General features: G+C 47.7%; 1 protein-coding gene across 3 annotated transcripts in view; it reads left to right on the forward strand.

Annotated features, from left to right (window-relative positions):
• The window catches only part of PDE3A (phosphodiesterase 3A), a 443,952-nt gene that overhangs the window by 404,550 nt on the left and 20,564 nt on the right, over window positions 1-18,838 (forward strand). For 2 of the 3 annotated variants that reach the window (XM_063446637.1, XM_063446638.1), the window contains one exon: window positions 963-1,272. In XM_063446637.1, coding sequence (XP_063302707.1) covers window positions 963-1,272 — 310 coding nt within the window. The remainder of the gene's footprint in view (window positions 1-962; window positions 1,273-18,838) is intronic. The other variant, XM_063446639.1, reaches the window with a different exon arrangement.

Genomic DNA, 18,838 nt, shown 5'->3' on the forward strand with positions numbered 1-18,838 from the left:
GGGGATTACACTCTGTTCTCACTTATGTACTTGCCCTTTAACCATCTCTATACTGGGCCTGGAAATCTGTATAGCTCTGTCCTGATGTATATTCAATCAGCCCTCTTTCTCTAGCATGTAGTTTCGCTAAGGGACACCACCCTATGAAAAATACAGAGGTCTACATCCTAAATATTGTCGGGACTGTCCCTTTAACCTAACTGTGAATTTCTCACATTGTATATTGCTTCTTTCTGCAAGGGGGTTTGGTTATTTACTTTTAGTAATCATTTGGACCCCCCCCCCCAGTCACTATACTGTTCTTGGAGCCCAATTCTGAGGCACCATTGAGCACCCTGATTAGAAGATCCTTTTCTTCTCTTTAAGGAACCAATTTTTCCTTTCAAATACTATGTTGAACATCCCTTTAAACATTTCACCCAGGGTCCGGTGATCAAATTTGACACAGGACAAGAACTTCTTTCTCTGGGTTAACTCGGATCCAGTGTTTTTGCATATTGTTTTATATGTAACCACCAAGATGTTGTGATTTTCCCATTTAAACCCTCAGGGCAACGTTGGACTAATGAATCCTGCGGTATATAGATTTTATTTTTTTAAGAAAAATAAGACCGAAAAGAAAAATGGGTTTAGGGACAGGAAGACAAGAGGAATCGATCGAGGAAAGGTAAGTTTAAGATGACAGAGCAGCTTTAATGTTTTATAACATCAGGAAGAAACATGAATGCAATCTATACTACCCTTTAGAGTCCCATTAGGATCAGAAAACAGCATGGGTCAAGCCTTGTTCCTGGTTCCAATTCCGAGAGAAGAGCCTTAATGTGGCTCCCCTTTCTCCTGCCTAGGTCTATTGGATAACTTTATCTGACTCTGGGGGAAATTTTGTGATAATATCATGGAGTCTAGTTATTGGAGATATTCCAAATAGTCTGATTTCTTGTTTTTTCTCTTTTGATGGTTAGGGTGATGAAGAAGCCATCCTCGGCCTTCCGATCAGTCCATTTATGGATCGGTCGGCCCCACAGCTTGCCAAACTCCAGGAGTCGTTTATAACTCACATTGTGGGGCCCTTGTGTAATTCATATGACTCGGCAGGACTGATGCCAGGAAAGTGGTTAGAAGAAAGTGATGGTTCGGGAGATTCCGATGAAATAGATGATGGAGACACAACGGAGGAGGAAACTTCTGAACCCGCCGAGTCTTTAACAAGTATGTCATCTCAGATCTTCTGTTGTTTCACAGATGCCTTTTGGGGGATAAGTTCGGGGAAGGGTAAGGAAAACCACATTATTTTAACCATGACTTCCTAATCCCATTTATAAACATTCTCAGTGTCTGGAAAATCAGGGACAAAGGACGGTCTATATGTTGTCAGAACAGTTCTTTGTTCAGTGGTTTTATAAAATCTTTGGTGTTTCCATTTACTGTCTCTGATCCTAAGGCCCTAATATTCCCAGCATGCACGGTGCGGCCTCTTTCTGATTGGCTGCTTATTTTACATGATATTTATAGCTATTTAAGACTCAGACGAGCGGTTAAAGGGTGCAATGTGTGAATGCCACCGCAAACCCACTAAAACCTATTATGAATATGATAAAATGGCAAACTGTTAACACAACATATGGGCCGTTTTTGTATAATTTACACTAATATTCCTTTTTCTTCTCTTTATATGGTTTGTTTTAGAAATAACACAATGTATTGCTAGCTTAGTTGGTTGTAGTTATATGATATAATAAAATGTGTGATTTGTGTATTAAATTGTTCAACTTAAAACTATTATGTAGAGAAATGTTTGATCGGGTAAATGTTTTCAGATAAATGAATGAGAGTTTTGGAGATTTAGCGTATGTCCTTGTTATATTTTGTGCTGGAATTTAGTTTTGCAGCCAGTACTGTGTCTTCAAGACGACATCTTTTACCAACACGTTCCAACTGACCGCCTGGATACATTTTATTAAAGACGAGAGGATCATTTGATGCATGACGTTATCTTATTTACTAACTCACACAGACTGAAAACAAGACCCAAGGTCGATAAATAGAATGTTGCAATAATCATTTGGGAAGCGGCACAGTCCATAGAAATCACTCATTGTACTTGTATATCCAAAAGAATCTAAGTGAAGATAAACAAATTGCTCTGCCATCAGAATCAGGACATTGAGGTGAAGAATAGAAAGAGAAACATGTATCTGTGATAGGAGATCATTTCTTCCTGTCTGTAGCAAATTGTCTCCGTTCTTTCCTTCCTTCGAGAATGATTTCATTCTGGTTCAGAGAGAAGGCTCCTGTTGCTCGTGTGAAGCTAAAACATGAATAATTAACTGCAAAGCCGCAGATAGAAAGCACTAGAAAATAACAGATACAATAAAACATTATAAATGTAGCGGACTTGTTTTAAAATATCAGCTAAATGTGAGCAGACGTTAACCCAGCGTGACATCACATGGTGAACCCATCCTGCTTAGTAGGAAAGCGGCAAATGGTGTCTGATAACCTTTCTGTGAACACCAGGGGGAGAATGTGTCGGCTGATCTTAATTTGCAAGACCTCCAAACAGTCACGATTTCAGCGGGTTAGTCATGGCAACACACACCTGTCCAGGTTCTGCATGTCTGTCAATGTTAGGAGGTAATGTTTTACCCAGAGACTTAACATAATGTTCTGTATGGATTGTCTGGGTTATATCTGTAGCCAGTCTGTCTTGCTGTATGGTTTAGGTTATAGCTGTAGCCGGTCTGTCTTGCTGTATGGATTGTCTGGGTTATATCTGTAGCCAGTCTGTCTTGCTGTATGGTTTAGGTTGTAGCTGTAGCCGGTCTGTCTTGCTGTATGGTTTAGGTTATAGCTGTAGCCGGTCTGTCTTGCTGTATGGATTGTCTGGGTTATATCTGTAGCCAGTCTGTCTTGCTCTATGGTTTAGGTTGTAGCTGTAGCTGGTCTGTCTTGCTGTATGGTTTAGGTTGTAGCTGTAGCCGGTCTGTCTTGCTGTATGGTTTAGGTTGTAGCTGTAGCCGGTCTGTCTTGCTGTATGGTTTAGGTTGTAGCTGTAGCCGGTCTGTCTTGCTGTATGGTTTAGGTTGTAGCTGTAGCCGGTCTGTCTTGCTGTATGGTTTAGGTTGTAGCTGTAGCCGGTCTGTCTTGCTGTATGGTTTAGGTTGTAGCTGTAGCCGGTCTGTCTTGCTGTATGGTTTAGGTTATAGCTGTAGCCGGTCTGTCTTGCTGTATGGTTTAGGTTATAGCTGTAGCCGGTCTGTCTTGCTGTATGGTTTAGGTTGTAGCTGTAGCCGGTCTGTCTTGCTGTATGGTTTAGGTTGTAGCTGTAGCCGGTCTGTCTTGCTGTATGGTTTAGGTTATAGCTGTAGCCGGTCTGTCTTGCTGTATGGTTTAGGTTATAGCTGCAGCCGGTCTGTCTTGCTGTATGGTTTAGGTTGTAGCTGTAGCCGGTCTGTCTTGCTGTATGGTTTAGGTTATAGCTGTAGCCGGTTTGTCTTGCTGTATGGTTTAGGTTATAGCTGCAGCCGGTCTGTCTTGCTGTATGGTTTAGGTTGTAGCTGTAGCCGGTCTGTCTTGCTGTATGGTTTAGGTTATAGCTGTAGCCGGTCTGTCTTGCTGTATGGTTTAGGTTATAGCTGCAGCCGGTCTGTCTTGCTGTATGGTTTAGGTTGTAGCTGCAGCCGGTCTGTCTTGCTGTATGGTTTAGGTTGTAGCTGTAGCCAGTCTGTCTTGCTGTATGGTTTAGGTTGTAGCTGTAGCCGGTCTGTCTTGCTGTATGGTTTAGGTTGTAACTGTAGCCGGTCTGTCTTGCTGTATGGTTTAGGTTTTAGCTGTAGCCGGTCTGTCTTGCTGTATGGTTTAGGTTATAGCTGTAGCTGGTCTGCCTTGCTGTATGGTTTAGGTTGTAGCTGTAGCCGTTCTGTCTTGCTGTATGGTTTAGGTTATAGCTGTAGCCGGTCTGTCTTGCTGTATGGTTTAGGTTATAGCTGCAGCCGGTCTGTCTTGCTGTATGGTTTAGGTTGTAGCTGTAGCCAGTCTGTCTTGCTGTATGGTTTAGGTTGTAGCTGTAGCCGGTCTGTCTTGCTGTATGGTTTAGGTTGTAGCTGTAGCCGTTCTGTCTTGCTGTATGGTTTAGGTTATAGCTGTAGCCGGTCTGTCTTGCTGTATGGTTTAGGTTATAGCTGTAGCCGGTCTGTCTTGCTGTATGGTTTAGGTTATAGCTGTAGCCGGTCTGTCTTGCTGTATGGTTTAGGTTATAGCTATAGCCGGTCTGTCTTGCTGTATGGTTTAGGTTGTAGCTGTAGCCGGTCTGTCTTGCTGTATGGTTTAGGTTGTAGCTGTAGCCGGTCTGTCTTGCTGTATGGTTTAGGTTATAGCTGTAGCCGGTCTGCCTTGCTGTATGGTTTAGGTTATATCTGTAGCCGGTCTGTCTTGCTTTATGGTTTAGGTTACATCTGTAGCTGGTCTGTCTTGCTGTATGGTTTAGGTTATAGCTGTAGCCGGTCTGTCTTGCTTTATGGTTTAGGTTACATCTGTAGCTGGTCTGTCTTGCTGTATGGTTTAGGTTGTAGCTGTAGCCGGTCTGTCTTGCTGTATGGTTTAGGTTATAGCTGTAGCCGGTCTGCCTTGCTGTATGGTTTAGGTTATAGCTGTAGCCGGTCTGTTTTGCTGTATGGTTTAGGTTATATCTGTAGCCGGTCTGTCTTGCTGTATGGTTTAGGTTATAGCTGTAGCCGGTCTGTCTTGCTGTATGGTTTAGGTAATATCTGTAGCCGGTCTGTCTTGCTGTATGGTTTAGGTTGTAGCTGTAGCCGGTCTGTCTTGCTGTATGGTTTAGGTTATAGCTATAGCTGGTCTGTCTTGCTGTATCGTTTAGGTTATAGCTGTTGCCGGTCTGTCTTTCCGTATGGTTTAGGTTTTAGCTGTAGCCGGTCTGTCTTGCTGTATGGTTTAGGTTATAGCTGTTGCCGGTCTGTCTTTCCGTATGGTTTAGGTTATATCTGTAGCCGATCTGCCTTGCTGTATGGTTTAGGTTGTAGCTGTAGCCGGTCTGTCTTGCTGTATGGTTTAGGTTATATCTGTAGCCGATCTGCCTTGCTGTATGGTTTAGGTTGTAGCTGTAGCCGTTCTGTCTTGCTGTATGGTTTAGGTTATATCTGTAGCCGGTCTGTCTTGCTGTATGGTTTAGGTTATAGCTGTAGCCGGTCTGTCTTGCTGTATGGTTTAGGTTGTAGCTGTAGCCGGTCTGTCTTGCTGTATGGTTTAGGTTTTAGCTGTAGCCGGTCTGTCTTGCTGTATGGTTTAGGTTATAGCTGTAGCCGGTCTGTCTTGCTGTATGGTTTAGGTTGTAGCTGTAGCCGGTCTGTCTTGCTGTATGGTTTAGGTTTTAGCTGTAGTCGGTCTGTCTTGCTGTATGGTTTAGGTTATAGCTGTAGCCGGTCTGTCTTGCTGTATGGTTAGGTTATAGCTGCAGCCGGTCTGTCTTGCTGTATGGTTTAGGTTGTAGCTGTAGCCGGTCTGTCTTGCTGTATGGTTTAGGTTGTAGCTGTAGCCGGTCTGTCTTGCTGTATGGTTTAGGTTGTAGCTGTAGCTGGTCTGTCTTGCTGTATGGTTTAGGTTGTAGCTGTAGCTGGTCTGTCTTGCTGTATGGTTTAGGTTGTAGCTGTAGCCGGTCTGTCTTGCTGTATGGTTTAGGTCAGTGTTCCCCAACCCCCGGGCCGCGGACCGGTACCGGTCCGTGGATCAAACGCTACCGGGCCGCCCAGGGGTGTGGGGTGTGCGAGCCTGACGGCTAATGCAGGGCTGGCATTGTCCAAGTGCCAGCCCTGCAATGTGCCTGCGGACCGGAGGGGAGATCAGAGATCTCCCTCCCCAGTCTGCAGGCACTGTGCTGACAGCCGGCAGGGGAGTGAGAGGACCCGGGAGCTCTTACCTGCAGCTCCTCCGGGTCCTCCTCTCGCGAGATTTGGAGCGTTGCCGCGGTAACCACGGCAACGCTCCAAATCTCGCGAGAGTGAACTCTAGCCCTGTAACTGGGCTAGAGTTCACCTCACCACCACCGGACCACCAGGGAATCCCAACCGGACCACCAGGGACTAAGAAATGTCCCCCCTCCTCCCAGTAAAGGTAAGAATGGAGGGGGGACATGAATATCTTAATTTTAATTAAATAAATTTTAAAAAAGCCTCCTTACCCCCCATACACACACTGCCCCATAAACACACTACACACACTGCCCCCACACACACACTACACACATTGCCCCATAAACACACTACACACACTGCCCCCACACACACACTACACACATTGCCCCATAAACACACTACACACACTGCCCCCACACACACACTACACACATTGCCCCATAAACACACTACACACACTGCCCCCACACACACACTACACACATTGCCCCATAAACACACTACACACACTGCCCCACAAACACTGCCCCATACACACTTCAAACACTGCCCCATGCACACACTACACACTGCCCCATACACACACTACACACATTGCCCCACAAACTCTGCCCCCATGCACACACTGCCCCACAAACACTGCCCCCATGCACACACTGCCCCACAAACACTGCCCCCATGCACACACTACACACACTGCCCCACAAACACTGCCCCTATGCACACACTACACACACTGCCCCACAAACACTACACACATTGCCCCACAAACACTGCCCCATACACACTACACACATTGCCCCACAAACACTGCCCCATACACACTACACACATTGCCCCACAAACACTGCCCCATACACACTACACACATTGCCCCACAAACACTGCCCCATACACACTACACACATTGCCCCACAAACACTGCCCCCATGCACACACTGCCCCACAAACACTGCCCCCATGCACACACTACACACACTGCCCCACAAACACTGACCCATACACACACTGCCCCCATGCACACACTACACACACTGCCCCACAAACACTGCCCCATACACACACACACACACTGCCCCACAAACACTGTCCCCATACACACACTGCCCCACACACACACTACAAACACTGCCCCATACACAGACTGCACACACTGCCCCATAAACACTGCCCCATACACAGACGGCACACACTGCCCCACAAACACTGCCCCATAAACACACTACACACATTGCCCCATACACACACTGCCCCATACACACACTGCCCCATACACACACTGCCCCATACACACACTACCCCATACACACACTACACACACTGCCCCATACACACACTACACTCACTGCCCCACAAACACTGCCCCACAAACACTGCCCCCATACACACACTGCCCCACAAACATTGCCCCCATACACACACTGCACACACTGCCCCACAAACATTTCCCCCATACACACACTACACACACTGCCCCACAAACACTGCCCCCCACACACACACTGCAACTCTCACACACACTGCCACCCTCACATACACACTGCACCGCTCACACACACATACACACAATTTTGAGTCTATGTCTTTATGTGACTGTGTTTGTGATTTTCTGACTATGTATGTGTCTGCGTGTTTTTTTTAATATATGTGACTGTTTGGTTTTTTTTTGTCTTATTAAATCAAAACAAGCGGGCCACGGAAAATTATCAAACGTTTACCGGTCCGCGGCGATAAAAAGGTTGGGGAGCACTGGTTTAGGTTATAGCTGTAGCCGGTCTGTCTTGCTGTATGGTTTAGGTTATAGCTGCAGCCGGTCTGTCTTGCTGTATGGTTTAGGTTGTAGCTGTAGCCGGTCTGTCTTGCTGTATGGTTTAGGTTATAGCTGTAGCCGGTCTGTCTTGCTGTATGGATTAGGTTATAGCTGCAGCCGGTCTGTCTTGCTGTATGGTTTAGGTTGTAGCTGTAGCCGGTCTGTCTTGCTGTATGGTTTAGGTTGTAGCTGTAGCCGGTCTGTCTTGCTGTATGGTTTAGGTTGTAGCTGTAGCCGGTCTGTCTTGCTGTATGGTTTAGGTTATAGCTGTAGCCGGTTTGTCTTGCTGTATGGTTTAGGTTATAGCTGCAGCCGGTCTGTCTTGCTGTATGGTTTAGGTTGTAGCTGTAGCCGGTCTGTCTTGCTGTATGGTTTAGGTTATAGCTGTAGCCGGTCTGTCTTGCTGTATGGTTTAGGTTGTAGCTGTAGCCGGTCTGTCTTGCTGTATGGTTTAGGTTATAGCTGTAGCCGGTCTGTCTTGCTGTATGGTTTAGGTTGTAGCTGTAGCCGGTCTGTCTTGCTGTATGGTTTAGGTTATAGCTGTAGCCGGTCTGTCTTGCTGTATGGTTTAGGTTATAGCTGTAGCCGGTCTGTCTTGCTGTATGGTTTAGGTTGTAGCTGTAGCCGGTCTGTCTTGCTGTATGGTTTAGGTTGTAGCTGTAGCCGGTCTGTCTTGCTGTATGGTTTAGGTTATAGCTGTAGCCAGTCTGTCTTGCTGTATGGTTTAGGTTGTAGCTGTAGACGGTCTGTCTTGCTGTATGGTTTAGGTTGTAGCTGTAGCCGGTCTGTCTTGCTGTATGGTTTAGGTTATAGCTGCAGCCGGTCTGTCTTGCTGTATGGTTTAGGTTGTAGCTGTAGCCGGTCTGTCTTGCTGTATGGTTTAGGTTATAGCTGTAGCCAGTCTGTTTTGCTGTATGGTTTAGGTTATAGCTGTAGCCGGTCTGTCTTGCTGTATGGTTAGGTAATATCTGCAGCCGGTCTGTCTTGCTGTATGGTTTAGGTTGTAGCTGTAGCCGGTCTGTCTTGCTGTATGGTTTAGGTTGTAGCTGTAGCCGGTCTGTCTTGCTGTATGGTTTAGGTTGTAGCTGTAGCCGGTCTGTCTTGCTGTATGGTTTAGGTTATAGCTGTAGCCGGTTTGTCTTGCTGTATGGTTTAGGTTATAGCTGCAGCCGGTCTGTCTTGCTGTATGGTTTAGGTTGTAGCTGTAGCCGGTCTGTCTTGCTGTATGGTTTAGGTTATAGCTGTAGCCGGTTTGTCTTGCTGTATGGTTTAGGTTATAGCTGCAGCCGGTCTGTCTTGCTGTATGGTTTAGGTTGTAGCTGTAGCCGGTCTGTCTTGCTGTATGGTTTAGGTTATAGCTGTAGCCGGTCTGTCTTGCTGTATGGTTTAGGTTGTAGCTGTAGCCGGTCTGTCTTGCTGTATGGTTTAGGTTATAGCTGTAGCCGGTCTGTCTTGCTGTATGGTTTAGGTTGTAGCTGTAGCCGGTCTGTCTTGCTGTATGGTTTAGGTTATAGCTGTAGCCGGTCTGTCTTGCTGTATGGTTTAGGTTATAGCTGTAGCCGGTCTGTCTTGCTGTATGGTTTAGGTTGTAGCTGTAGCCGGTCTGTCTTGCTGTATGGTTTAGGTTGTAGCTGTAGCCGGTCTGTCTTGCTGTATGGTTTAGGTTATAGCTGTAGCCAGTCTGTCTTGCTGTATGGTTTAGGTTGTAGCTGTAGACGGTCTGTCTTGCTGTATGGTTTAGGTTGTAGCTGTAGCCGGTCTGTCTTGCTGTATGGTTTAGGTTATAGCTGCAGCCGGTCTGTCTTGCTGTATGGTTTAGGTTGTAGCTGTAGCCGGTCTGTCTTGCTGTATGGTTTAGGTTATAGCTGTAGCCAGTCTGTTTTGCTGTATGGTTTAGGTTATAGCTGTAGCCGGTCTGTCTTGCTGTATGGTTAGGTTATAGCTGCAGCCGGTCTGTCTTGCTGTATGGTTTAGGTTGTAGCTGTAGCCGGTCTGTCTTGCTGTAGCTGGTCTGTCTTGCTGTATGGTTTAGGTTGTAGCTGTAGCCGGTCTGTCTTGCTGTATGGTTTAGGTTATAGCTGTAGCCGGTCTGTCTTGCTGTATGGTTTAGGTTATAGCTGCAGCCGGTCTGTCTTGCTGTATGGTTTAGGTTGTAGCTGTAGCCGGTCTGTCTTGCTGTATGGTTTAGGTTGTAGCTGTAGCCGGTCTGTCTTGCTGTATGGTTTAGGTTATAGCTGTAGCCAGTCTGTTTTGCTGTATGGTTTGGGTTATAGCTCTACCTAGTATGCTATATGGTTTCATGTTCGTTGTCCGTTTATCCGTCATGACGGTCCCATCGTGTCAGCGTTGTAAGGGTCTTGTAATTTTGTGAAGCCCCATTAGTGCTTGAGAGGTTTTGAAGCTAATATTATATGTGGATTGTTTTATAATGTAACAGTGATAAACGATCTCCGTCTCTCTGGCTAGTAATTATTAGTCCTTAGCATTCTTTGGAAGAAAGGCCTATTGCATGGAATCCTTTCACACAAGCTAAGTATTTCCTAATTAAGATATTTAATTCCCTTTGTTTCTATCGTTTTGTAGTGAAAACGAATCTGACCTGCTGAATATCAGTGAGTATTGGGATTGACCATCAGGCAGAATGTTTTGGATCGTCATTTGAGGTTTCTTACAAAGAAGTCAGTGTTTGTTGAGGGTCGCAGTTGTGAGGGTCACTGAGGAAGTTTAGAAAGTGTACCTTATTGTTTGGATACAATAGCAGAGATTCGTTATAACCGTTGGTTTTACCGTTTGCTTTCTTTCAGTAAAGATATATCATTTTAATTGATTGCCAGGAAGAAACTTCAAGTTGAATTTTCAACGAAGCCAAGATTGTTAAGAAACAAACTATGTAGGACAAGTGGGTTAATCTCATCATTGCTAAATTATTTACGAATAAAAAAGTAACATTGATCTGGAATAAAGAAACATATAGTTTATTAATAATGTTCAAAACAGCAATTTGACATCTGGATTTAGAAATAGCTAAAATATACAATGAAATATCATTTTTTTTTTTCATTTATTCATTTTTTTTCTTAAATATTTTGAGGGGGATACAATGTTTTAGATAATACATGGTTTCCCTTATCTTGAAATGTTGAAATATCTCAAAATGTGGAAATGTTCTGCCAGTAACGTGCAATCTAAGATATTGTTTTTTCATCCAAAGTTTGTGTGACAAGAAGCTGACCTGGCAGTGTCCCTGTGTCCACGTCCTGCTATGACAGGGGAAGGGAGGGGGAAAGGGGAGAGATACATGAAGACCATACATTCCCAAAAGGGAGGAGGAGAGGCACAGAGCAATTCATTTCACGTAACTCTACTTTACAGAGCTGCTGCCCCCCTTTGTTGACCCACAGCTGTATATACAGACAGTCCCAAAAATGGCACCACAAGCTTGTAGCCCACTCCAAATAAATCAGGCCATCCATCATATCTCTCCCTATAAAAACAGACAGCGGGCACATGAGGATATGACACTCAGTGACGACGTTCCGTCACAGATGGTATTTAAATAATGTCAAATATAAAAGATACACATATATTGACCGGCTGACTGACTCGAACCAAGCTCATTGCACAAATCAGGACAATTATAGCCCAAGGAGATATTTCCCAGGAGAGGTTTGCGTGGGAGAAGGGTCTGCTATACAGCGTGACAGGGGGTGTTGGGAGTGGGGCTGTGCAGATCCCTAAAAAGCAATTAGTGGTACCCCGTAAATATAGGGCATAGCTACTTAAACTCAGCCATGATATACCCTTAGCAGGACATCTGGGTGTCCAGAAGACCAAGACTGGCTCACCCAGACCTTCTTTTGGCCGACAGGATCATTGCAGGACATGTGACACCTGCCAAAAGATAGGGAAAAGGGGTGACCATACCAAAGCCAAACTTCGCCCGTTGCCTATAATAGAAGAACCGTTCCACCGGGTGGCGGTGGATTTGATAGGCCCCCTCAGCAAACCTAGTACCTTGGGAAAGAGCTACATCCTCACGGTGGTGGACTATGCCACTAGATCCGGAGGCTGTGGCCCTTTCCAATATTGAGGCAGAAACCGTAGCCGAGGCCCTAGTAAAAATGTTCTCTAAGGTAGGTTTCCGCCGGGAGACCCAGTTCACCGCAGCTGTTACCCAACAGTTATGGCAGAACTGCGGAGTCAAGCCCTGTTCAGTTATCCCTACCATCCCCAGACCAACGGCCTCTGTGAGCGTTTTAACGGCACTCTCAAACAGATGCTCAAGGCGTTCACAGAATCCTATGGACACTGGGAAAGGTTTCTTCCCCATCTCCTGTTTGCCTATTGAGAAGTGCCTCAGGCATCCACCGGGTTCTCCCCCCTCGAACTCCTTTATGGGATAGCATCCCTGTACCTCATACGGGTGCACTGGGAGGGCAATACAGGAGAATGAGGGATACCTATCGTACCATACGTACTGGAGTTTAGTGACCAGTTGCAGGCACTGACTGACTCCGTTCAGGAGAACCTGCAAGCGGCTCAGCGCCGCCAGAAACGGTGGTACGATAGAGGTGCCCGAGATAGACTCATAGAGCCTGGATGGAAAGTACTAGCCTTCAAACCGTCCATAAAGAACAAGCTTCAGGCGACTTGGCAGGGACCTTTTAAGGTGGTGGAATGGATAAGCGACACCACCTACATTGTAGGGAAATGTTCAGATGAAAGGATCAGGAGAGCCTTTCAAGTGAACATGCTCAAACCCTATTTTGAACGAGTAGAAGACATGGCAGCCATATATGTGCCCTGTCGACAGAGGATAGTGAGGGACTCCCATTACCTGTCCTGCTGGCTACTGCCCTATGTACGATAGAGTAGGTCGGGCTAGGGGGAAAACTAGACCCCGTTCAGCAGGCTGAGGCTACCCAACTGCTTCAGGAATACCAGAATTTTTTTTCTATGGTACCCGGGTACACCTCTGCTGCAGTCCATTGAGTAGAGACTCAGGGAGAAACCCCGTTGCGGCAACAACCCTATTGTATTCCTGAAGTGATCCGGACAGGGATGTGGAAAGAGATGCTAGCGCTAGGGGTCATTGAGGCCTCTCAATGTCCCTGGGATTCACCGGTAGTGCTGGTACCGAAGCGAGACGGCACGACTCGCTTCTGTATCAAGTATTGGAAATTTAACGACCAGACTGTCACAGATGCCTACCCCATGCCTCGAAACGACGTGCTGCTCGATCGCATGGCTGGGGGAAATTTCTTGACTACCCTAGACTTGTGCAAATGGTATTGGCAAATCCCTCTGGACTCGGCAGCCATTCCCAAGTCGGCCTTAGTTACCCCATTCGGGCTATACCAGTTTTGGGTTATGCCGTTTGGGATGAAGAATGCCCCAGCTGCGTTCCAGTGGATGGCTGACCAACTCCTAGATGTATTAAAGGACTTTGCGTGTGCCTACGTAGATGATATCGCCATCTACAGTAGCACATGGGAGGACCACCTGAAGCACTTGACTTCGGTATTCAAGAAAATCCAGGTGGATGGTCTCACGCTAAAGCCCGAGAAGTGTCATGTAGGCATGGCTGAGGTACAGTATCTCAGCTACAGAGTAGGATCAGGGAAACAGCGACCTGAACCAGCCAAAGTGGAAGTACAAACTGGCCCCAACCGTGGACCAAAATCCAAGTATTAGCTGTTAAGACACCTTCCGTGTCTACAAGTAAAAGCGCCGTTTAGTTCACCTTCCCCGCTCACCGTATCAATTCTCTGTTCGTATAATTTGTAATCCACGAACCATAACCAGGGGAAGCGGTAATCTCCCGAACAGGATACGTGAAAGGACTCCGGTTCCCGAACAGAACTCCACGAACTGCCGCTATTAGCCGAACCACGACATCCACCAAGCAGCATACGTTTCCCATAAGCAGTCTCTAAGCGTGAATAATAAATCCCCCCAATAACGAGACAGAAGCTCCGTATTGAGGGTCAAACAGGATCTGGCTTTACTGTGGGCTACCTGCCCGTATTTATGCGGGTCTCCCACTTTATGGACACTCCCCTAGGGGACCAAATGGAAGACTGAAATTACAGAAGTACATGAGGACATTCCAGACATACAGTTACAGACTTTTCCCATAATGCAATATGGTTTCCTCCTTCCTGCCCTGGAGATAATTGGGAAGAAATGCAATTATCTCCAGGACAAAGACCCATCGCCATTTTAAATATAAAACCAGAAAATACATAAAAATGCATAACTTTATAATAACTGTACATGTGATATCCACATCACATATCCCCAGATAGCCGGGATCTGAGGGCACATTATTGACGAATAGCGCTCAGATCCCCTACGTATAGTTCAATCACCATGGAGTCAAAGTTCTTACAGTCTTTCGGCAGGCAATTGACTCCATGCGAAGGCTATCTGGGTTAACTACTTTTCGTCGACGGTAAAACTCCCGAACAGCCGGTGTTCGCACGGATTTGTCGAGACAGCCAGGCGACCCATAGTTTCAGCGGTGTTCGGCAGAAAGAGTGTCCGTTTTTAGTTCCATGGAATCAGAGCCGAACACCGCTGGGCTTTCGTACGGTTTAAAATGGCCGCTGCCTCGTGGTCGACATACGAACGACGGCCACCCTGAAGTCGGCTTAATTGAGAAGTGTCTGCGGTTAACCACAACGTTCTAATTGGGATCAAAAGGTTAACCAGCAGCACACTTCTCTTCTGGGTGGCCATCCGTTCGGTAGTTTTATTCGTGGAAAACAGTCATTCGTATGGTTATGATACTGGAAACAGTCATTTGGACGGACGGAATAAAATAGACGAATCCACCAAAAATAGACAGACGGATGGTTCTGTCACACGGCTCCCCCCTTGTGGGACACTCCGGCAGACCCGGCTTGACCCTGTGGCGGGTCAACTTGGGGATGCACGGACTAAGAAGTGGTGGAGACGTCCGTTTGCCGAGATAATCCGTCCCCATTTCCGTTCAGCTTACCGGGTCGGTAACTTATGGTAAAGTTGTAAGGCTGCAATGCCAAGCTCCATCTTAGCAGTCTCCCATTGTCTCCTGAGACCCGGTTAAGCCAAACGAGGGGGTTATGATCAGTCACCAGTGAAAACTCTTGCCCATATAAGTAGGGACTTAACTTTTTCAACGCCCAGACCAAGGCCAAACATTCTTTCTCAACTGCCGCATAGCTCACTTCTCTGGGTAGTAATTTTCGACTGAGGTATGCGACAGGATGCTCTCCTCCATCCTCCCCGACTTGGCTCAACACAGCCCCCAGTCCATACATGGAAGCATCTGTGTGAACGAGAAAACGTTTGTTAGGGACTGGGGCAGCCAAGACAGGAGCATTCATGAGGGCCTGTTTCAGTGCCTGGAACGCAGCTTCACAAGCCGGGGACCACAGGACCTGCTTAGGCAAGTTTTTCTTCGTCAGGTCTGTCAGGGGCTTAGCAATAGAGCTGTAGTCAGGAACAAAACGTCGGTAGTACCCTGCTCTCCCCAAGAAGGCCAATACCTGGGTCTTGGTAGTGGGTGTGGGCCAGTTAGCCACTGCTTCCACTTTGGCTGTCTCTGGTCTCTGGCTCCCACATCCCACTCGGTGACCCAGGTATTGTACCTCTGCCATACCTAGATGGCACTTCTCTGGCTTCAATGTCATGTCAGCGGCCCGAATCTTATCCACTACCACCTCTTTGTGTACCAGGTGATCCTCCCAGGACCCACTGTAGATCGCTATGTCGTCCAAGTATGCACAGGCAAATTCTTGGAAGCCATCCAGGAGTCTATCCACCATCCGTTGGAAGGTAGCCGGGGCATTCTTCATCCCAAAAGGCATGACCTTAAATTGGTACAGGCCAAATGGGGTGACGAAGGCCGACTTGAGGATAGCATCCTCGGCCAGGGGAATCTGCCAGTAGCCCTTACATAGGTCTATGGTGGTCAGGTAACGTCCCCTGGCAATACGATCTAGTAATTCGTCTACCCGGGGCATCGGGTAGGCGTCAGTGGTGGTCCGCTCGTTGAGTCGCCTGTAGTCCACACAGAACCGGGTGGTCTCATCCTTCTTGGGTACCAGGACTACAGGCGAAGCCCAAGGGCTGTCGGAGGGTTCGATGACCCCGAGCTGGGTCATCTCCTGTATCTCCTTCCGCCTTCCGTCTCGGACTGCTTCATTGATATGGTAGGGCGGTTGTCGTAAGGGGGTCTGTCCAGGGGTCTCTACCTTGTGTACAGCGGGATGGGTGTAACCCGGCTCTTGGGAGAAGGTCGTCTGCTTTTCCCACAACAATTGCTTCGCTTGTACCCTTTCTGTGGGGTTTAACCTGTCTCCTAGTTGTACGAGGGAGGTGAGATCAGTCTGGGGGTCCCTCTCTAATAGATCGGGGAGAGGCAAATTCTCAGGGTCATCTGTAGCTGAGGCACATACTGCTGCAATATTCTCAGGTCGTTCTTGGTACTCTTCCAGCATGTTCACATGAAAGGATCTCTGGACCCTTTCGTCTGTACAGCTGGCTATCAAATAGGTAGTATCGCAGATCTGCGCTACTACCTTGTACGGGCCTTGCCAAGATGCTTGCATCTTGTTGGCCTTCACAGGTTTGAGCACCAATACCTTTCGCCCAACATGGAAGGCTCGCTGTCGGGCACCCTGATCGTACCATCTTTTCTGTCTCCCCGAGGCCGCCTGGAGATTCTCCCTATCCGCAGAATCTGCTGCCGGTATTTTGCGGGCACCACCAGCTGTCGATTCGGCGGAGGGGCTACATTCTTTTGGGAAGGTTTCGGGATTCTGTATAGCCGGTCCCCCACCCACTTATACCGTTCTCCATCTATCCCTTCCTCTCCAGCATCTGCCCTATCCCTGTACTTTTGGAGGGTCGGATCTACCCGGGCTTCCCTCCCAAACTCCTCTGGGGAATCCCAGCGTACGGGGGCCTGATCTAAGGTACCAGTCAGGGACAAGGGTCTTACCTGGGTCTCCTCAGCAGGTGGGCTGGTTCCAGAGGCACGGGTCTGGGCACGGGTAGTCACTGGGTTAACGTCCAGGGGGCCCATCGGGGCATAGGCCGAAACCAAAGGGGCCAAATCATTCCCCAGAAGAACATCAGCGGGCAAGTCTTTCATAACTCCAACATCTACGTGTCTAGCACCCACTCCCCAATCCAAGTGAACACAGGCAACAGGTAAACGGAATACGGCTCCCCCTGCTACCCTCACTGCCACTGTGTCTCCGGTGTGCTGGTGCTCTGAGACCAAGTTCTTTTGGAGCAGTGTCATTGTGGCTCCTGTGTCTCTAAGTCCATTTACCACTCGGCCATTCAGTTTCACAGTCTGCCGGTGTTGCTGGCGATTGTCCTGATGGGCTGCTTGCACCGGGTCGGCTTCGTGCAGGATGCCCCAGAACTCCTCCTGCTCTACACAGTGAGCAGCAGGCTGTGGTGGACGCTGATTCCCGTTGGCTTGGCTCCTCCAGGACTGAGCTTGATTGGCGCTGTTCAGTTGACACTCTGGACGTTTGTGCCCCAACTGTTTGCACAGAAAGCACCTGATGGGTTGTGAATAATCCCAGGCATTAAACTTGGACGGCTGCACATAATTATTGGTCGGTGGTACCGCTGGGGTGCGATGCACTGGGGGTTGGCAGGCTGTTGGAGTTGGAGTTGCTGCTGGTCGGTATTCCACTCTGGCAGGGACCTTGGTAATTGTACTGTCCAATTTGCGAGCATCGGTATATTCGTCTGCCAACAGGGCTGCCTCAGGTAGGGTAGAGGGTTTTCTATCTCTGACCCACTCCCGGACCCCGGCAGGCAATCTATCGAAGCAATGTTCCAGTAAAAATACCTGCAGCACCTCCTCTTCAGATACGGCTTGGCATCCTGCCATCCAGTGGGCTGCAGTACGGTGAACCCTGCAGGCCCATTCTACATAAGAATCACCAACCTGCTTGTTGGTTTCCCTGAAGCGCCGTCTGTAAACCTCTGGGGTCACCGCATACCTGGCTAGAAGCGCCTCCTTCACTGCCCGGTAGCTGGTGATCTCCTCCTCTGGGATGGCCCGAAATGCTTCACTAGCCCGGCCGGATAATTTCCCAGAGAGGATGGTGACCCATTCATCTGTGGGTACCTGGTGGAGGGCACACTGCCTTTCAAAATCGGCCAGAAACCCATCAATTTCTCCTTCATTTTCAATAAAAATTTTAAATGCAGCAAAGGGTACCTTTTTCCTTCCGAAATTGTTATTGGTACCTCTGCTGCTGCAGCTCCTCTTCCCTGGAGCGCCTGGTGTGCTGCTACTGCGGCTTGCACTCTTTCCACAATGTCTGCTGAGGGGTTGGGGCCAAAGTGTGCCAGCCTTATTTGTACTGCCCGATTAAATTGTATTTCTTCGGGTGTTAAATCCAAACTGCTGGGCACATTAGCTCTCTTCATTCCCTGTGTTGCATCCATTTCCACTAGCAAAGCAATAATTTCTTTAAATTGCTTGCTGATCGTCCTCGGCGTTCTAGTATGTCTTTAAGAGTAGCACGTCTTAACTCTTCATACTGCATTTCTTTCCTTCAATTGGGCTGTGTAGCTGACCTTCTGTGCTGTGGGATTCATCCCGTCGCTTGCCACCAATTGTTAAGACACCTTCCGTGTCTACAAGTAAAAGCGCCGTTTAGTTCACCTTCCCCGCTCACCGTATCAATTCTCTGTTCGTATAATTTGTAATCCACGAGCCATAGCCAGGGGAAGCGGTAATCTCCCGAACAGGATCCGTGAAAGGACTCCGGTTCCCGAACAGAACTCCACGAACTGCCGCTATTAGCCGAACCACGACATCCACCAAGCGGCATACGTTTCCCATAAGCAGTCTCTAAGCGTGAATAATAAATCCCCCCAATAACGAGACAGAAGCTCCGTATTGAGGGTCAAACAGGATCTGGCTTTACTGTGGGCTACCCGCCCGTATTTATGCGGGTCTCCCACTTGGTGGGCGTATAGTTCAATCGCCATGGAGTCAAAGTTCTTACAGTCTTTCGGCAGGCGATTGACTCCATGGGAAGGCTATCTGGGTTAACTACTTTTTGTCGACGGTAAAACT

The sequence above is a fragment of the Pelobates fuscus genome, chromosome 3 (assembly GCF_036172605.1).
Source record: "Pelobates fuscus isolate aPelFus1 chromosome 3, aPelFus1.pri, whole genome shotgun sequence".
NCBI classification, from domain to species: domain Eukaryota; kingdom Metazoa; phylum Chordata; class Amphibia; order Anura; family Pelobatidae; genus Pelobates; species Pelobates fuscus.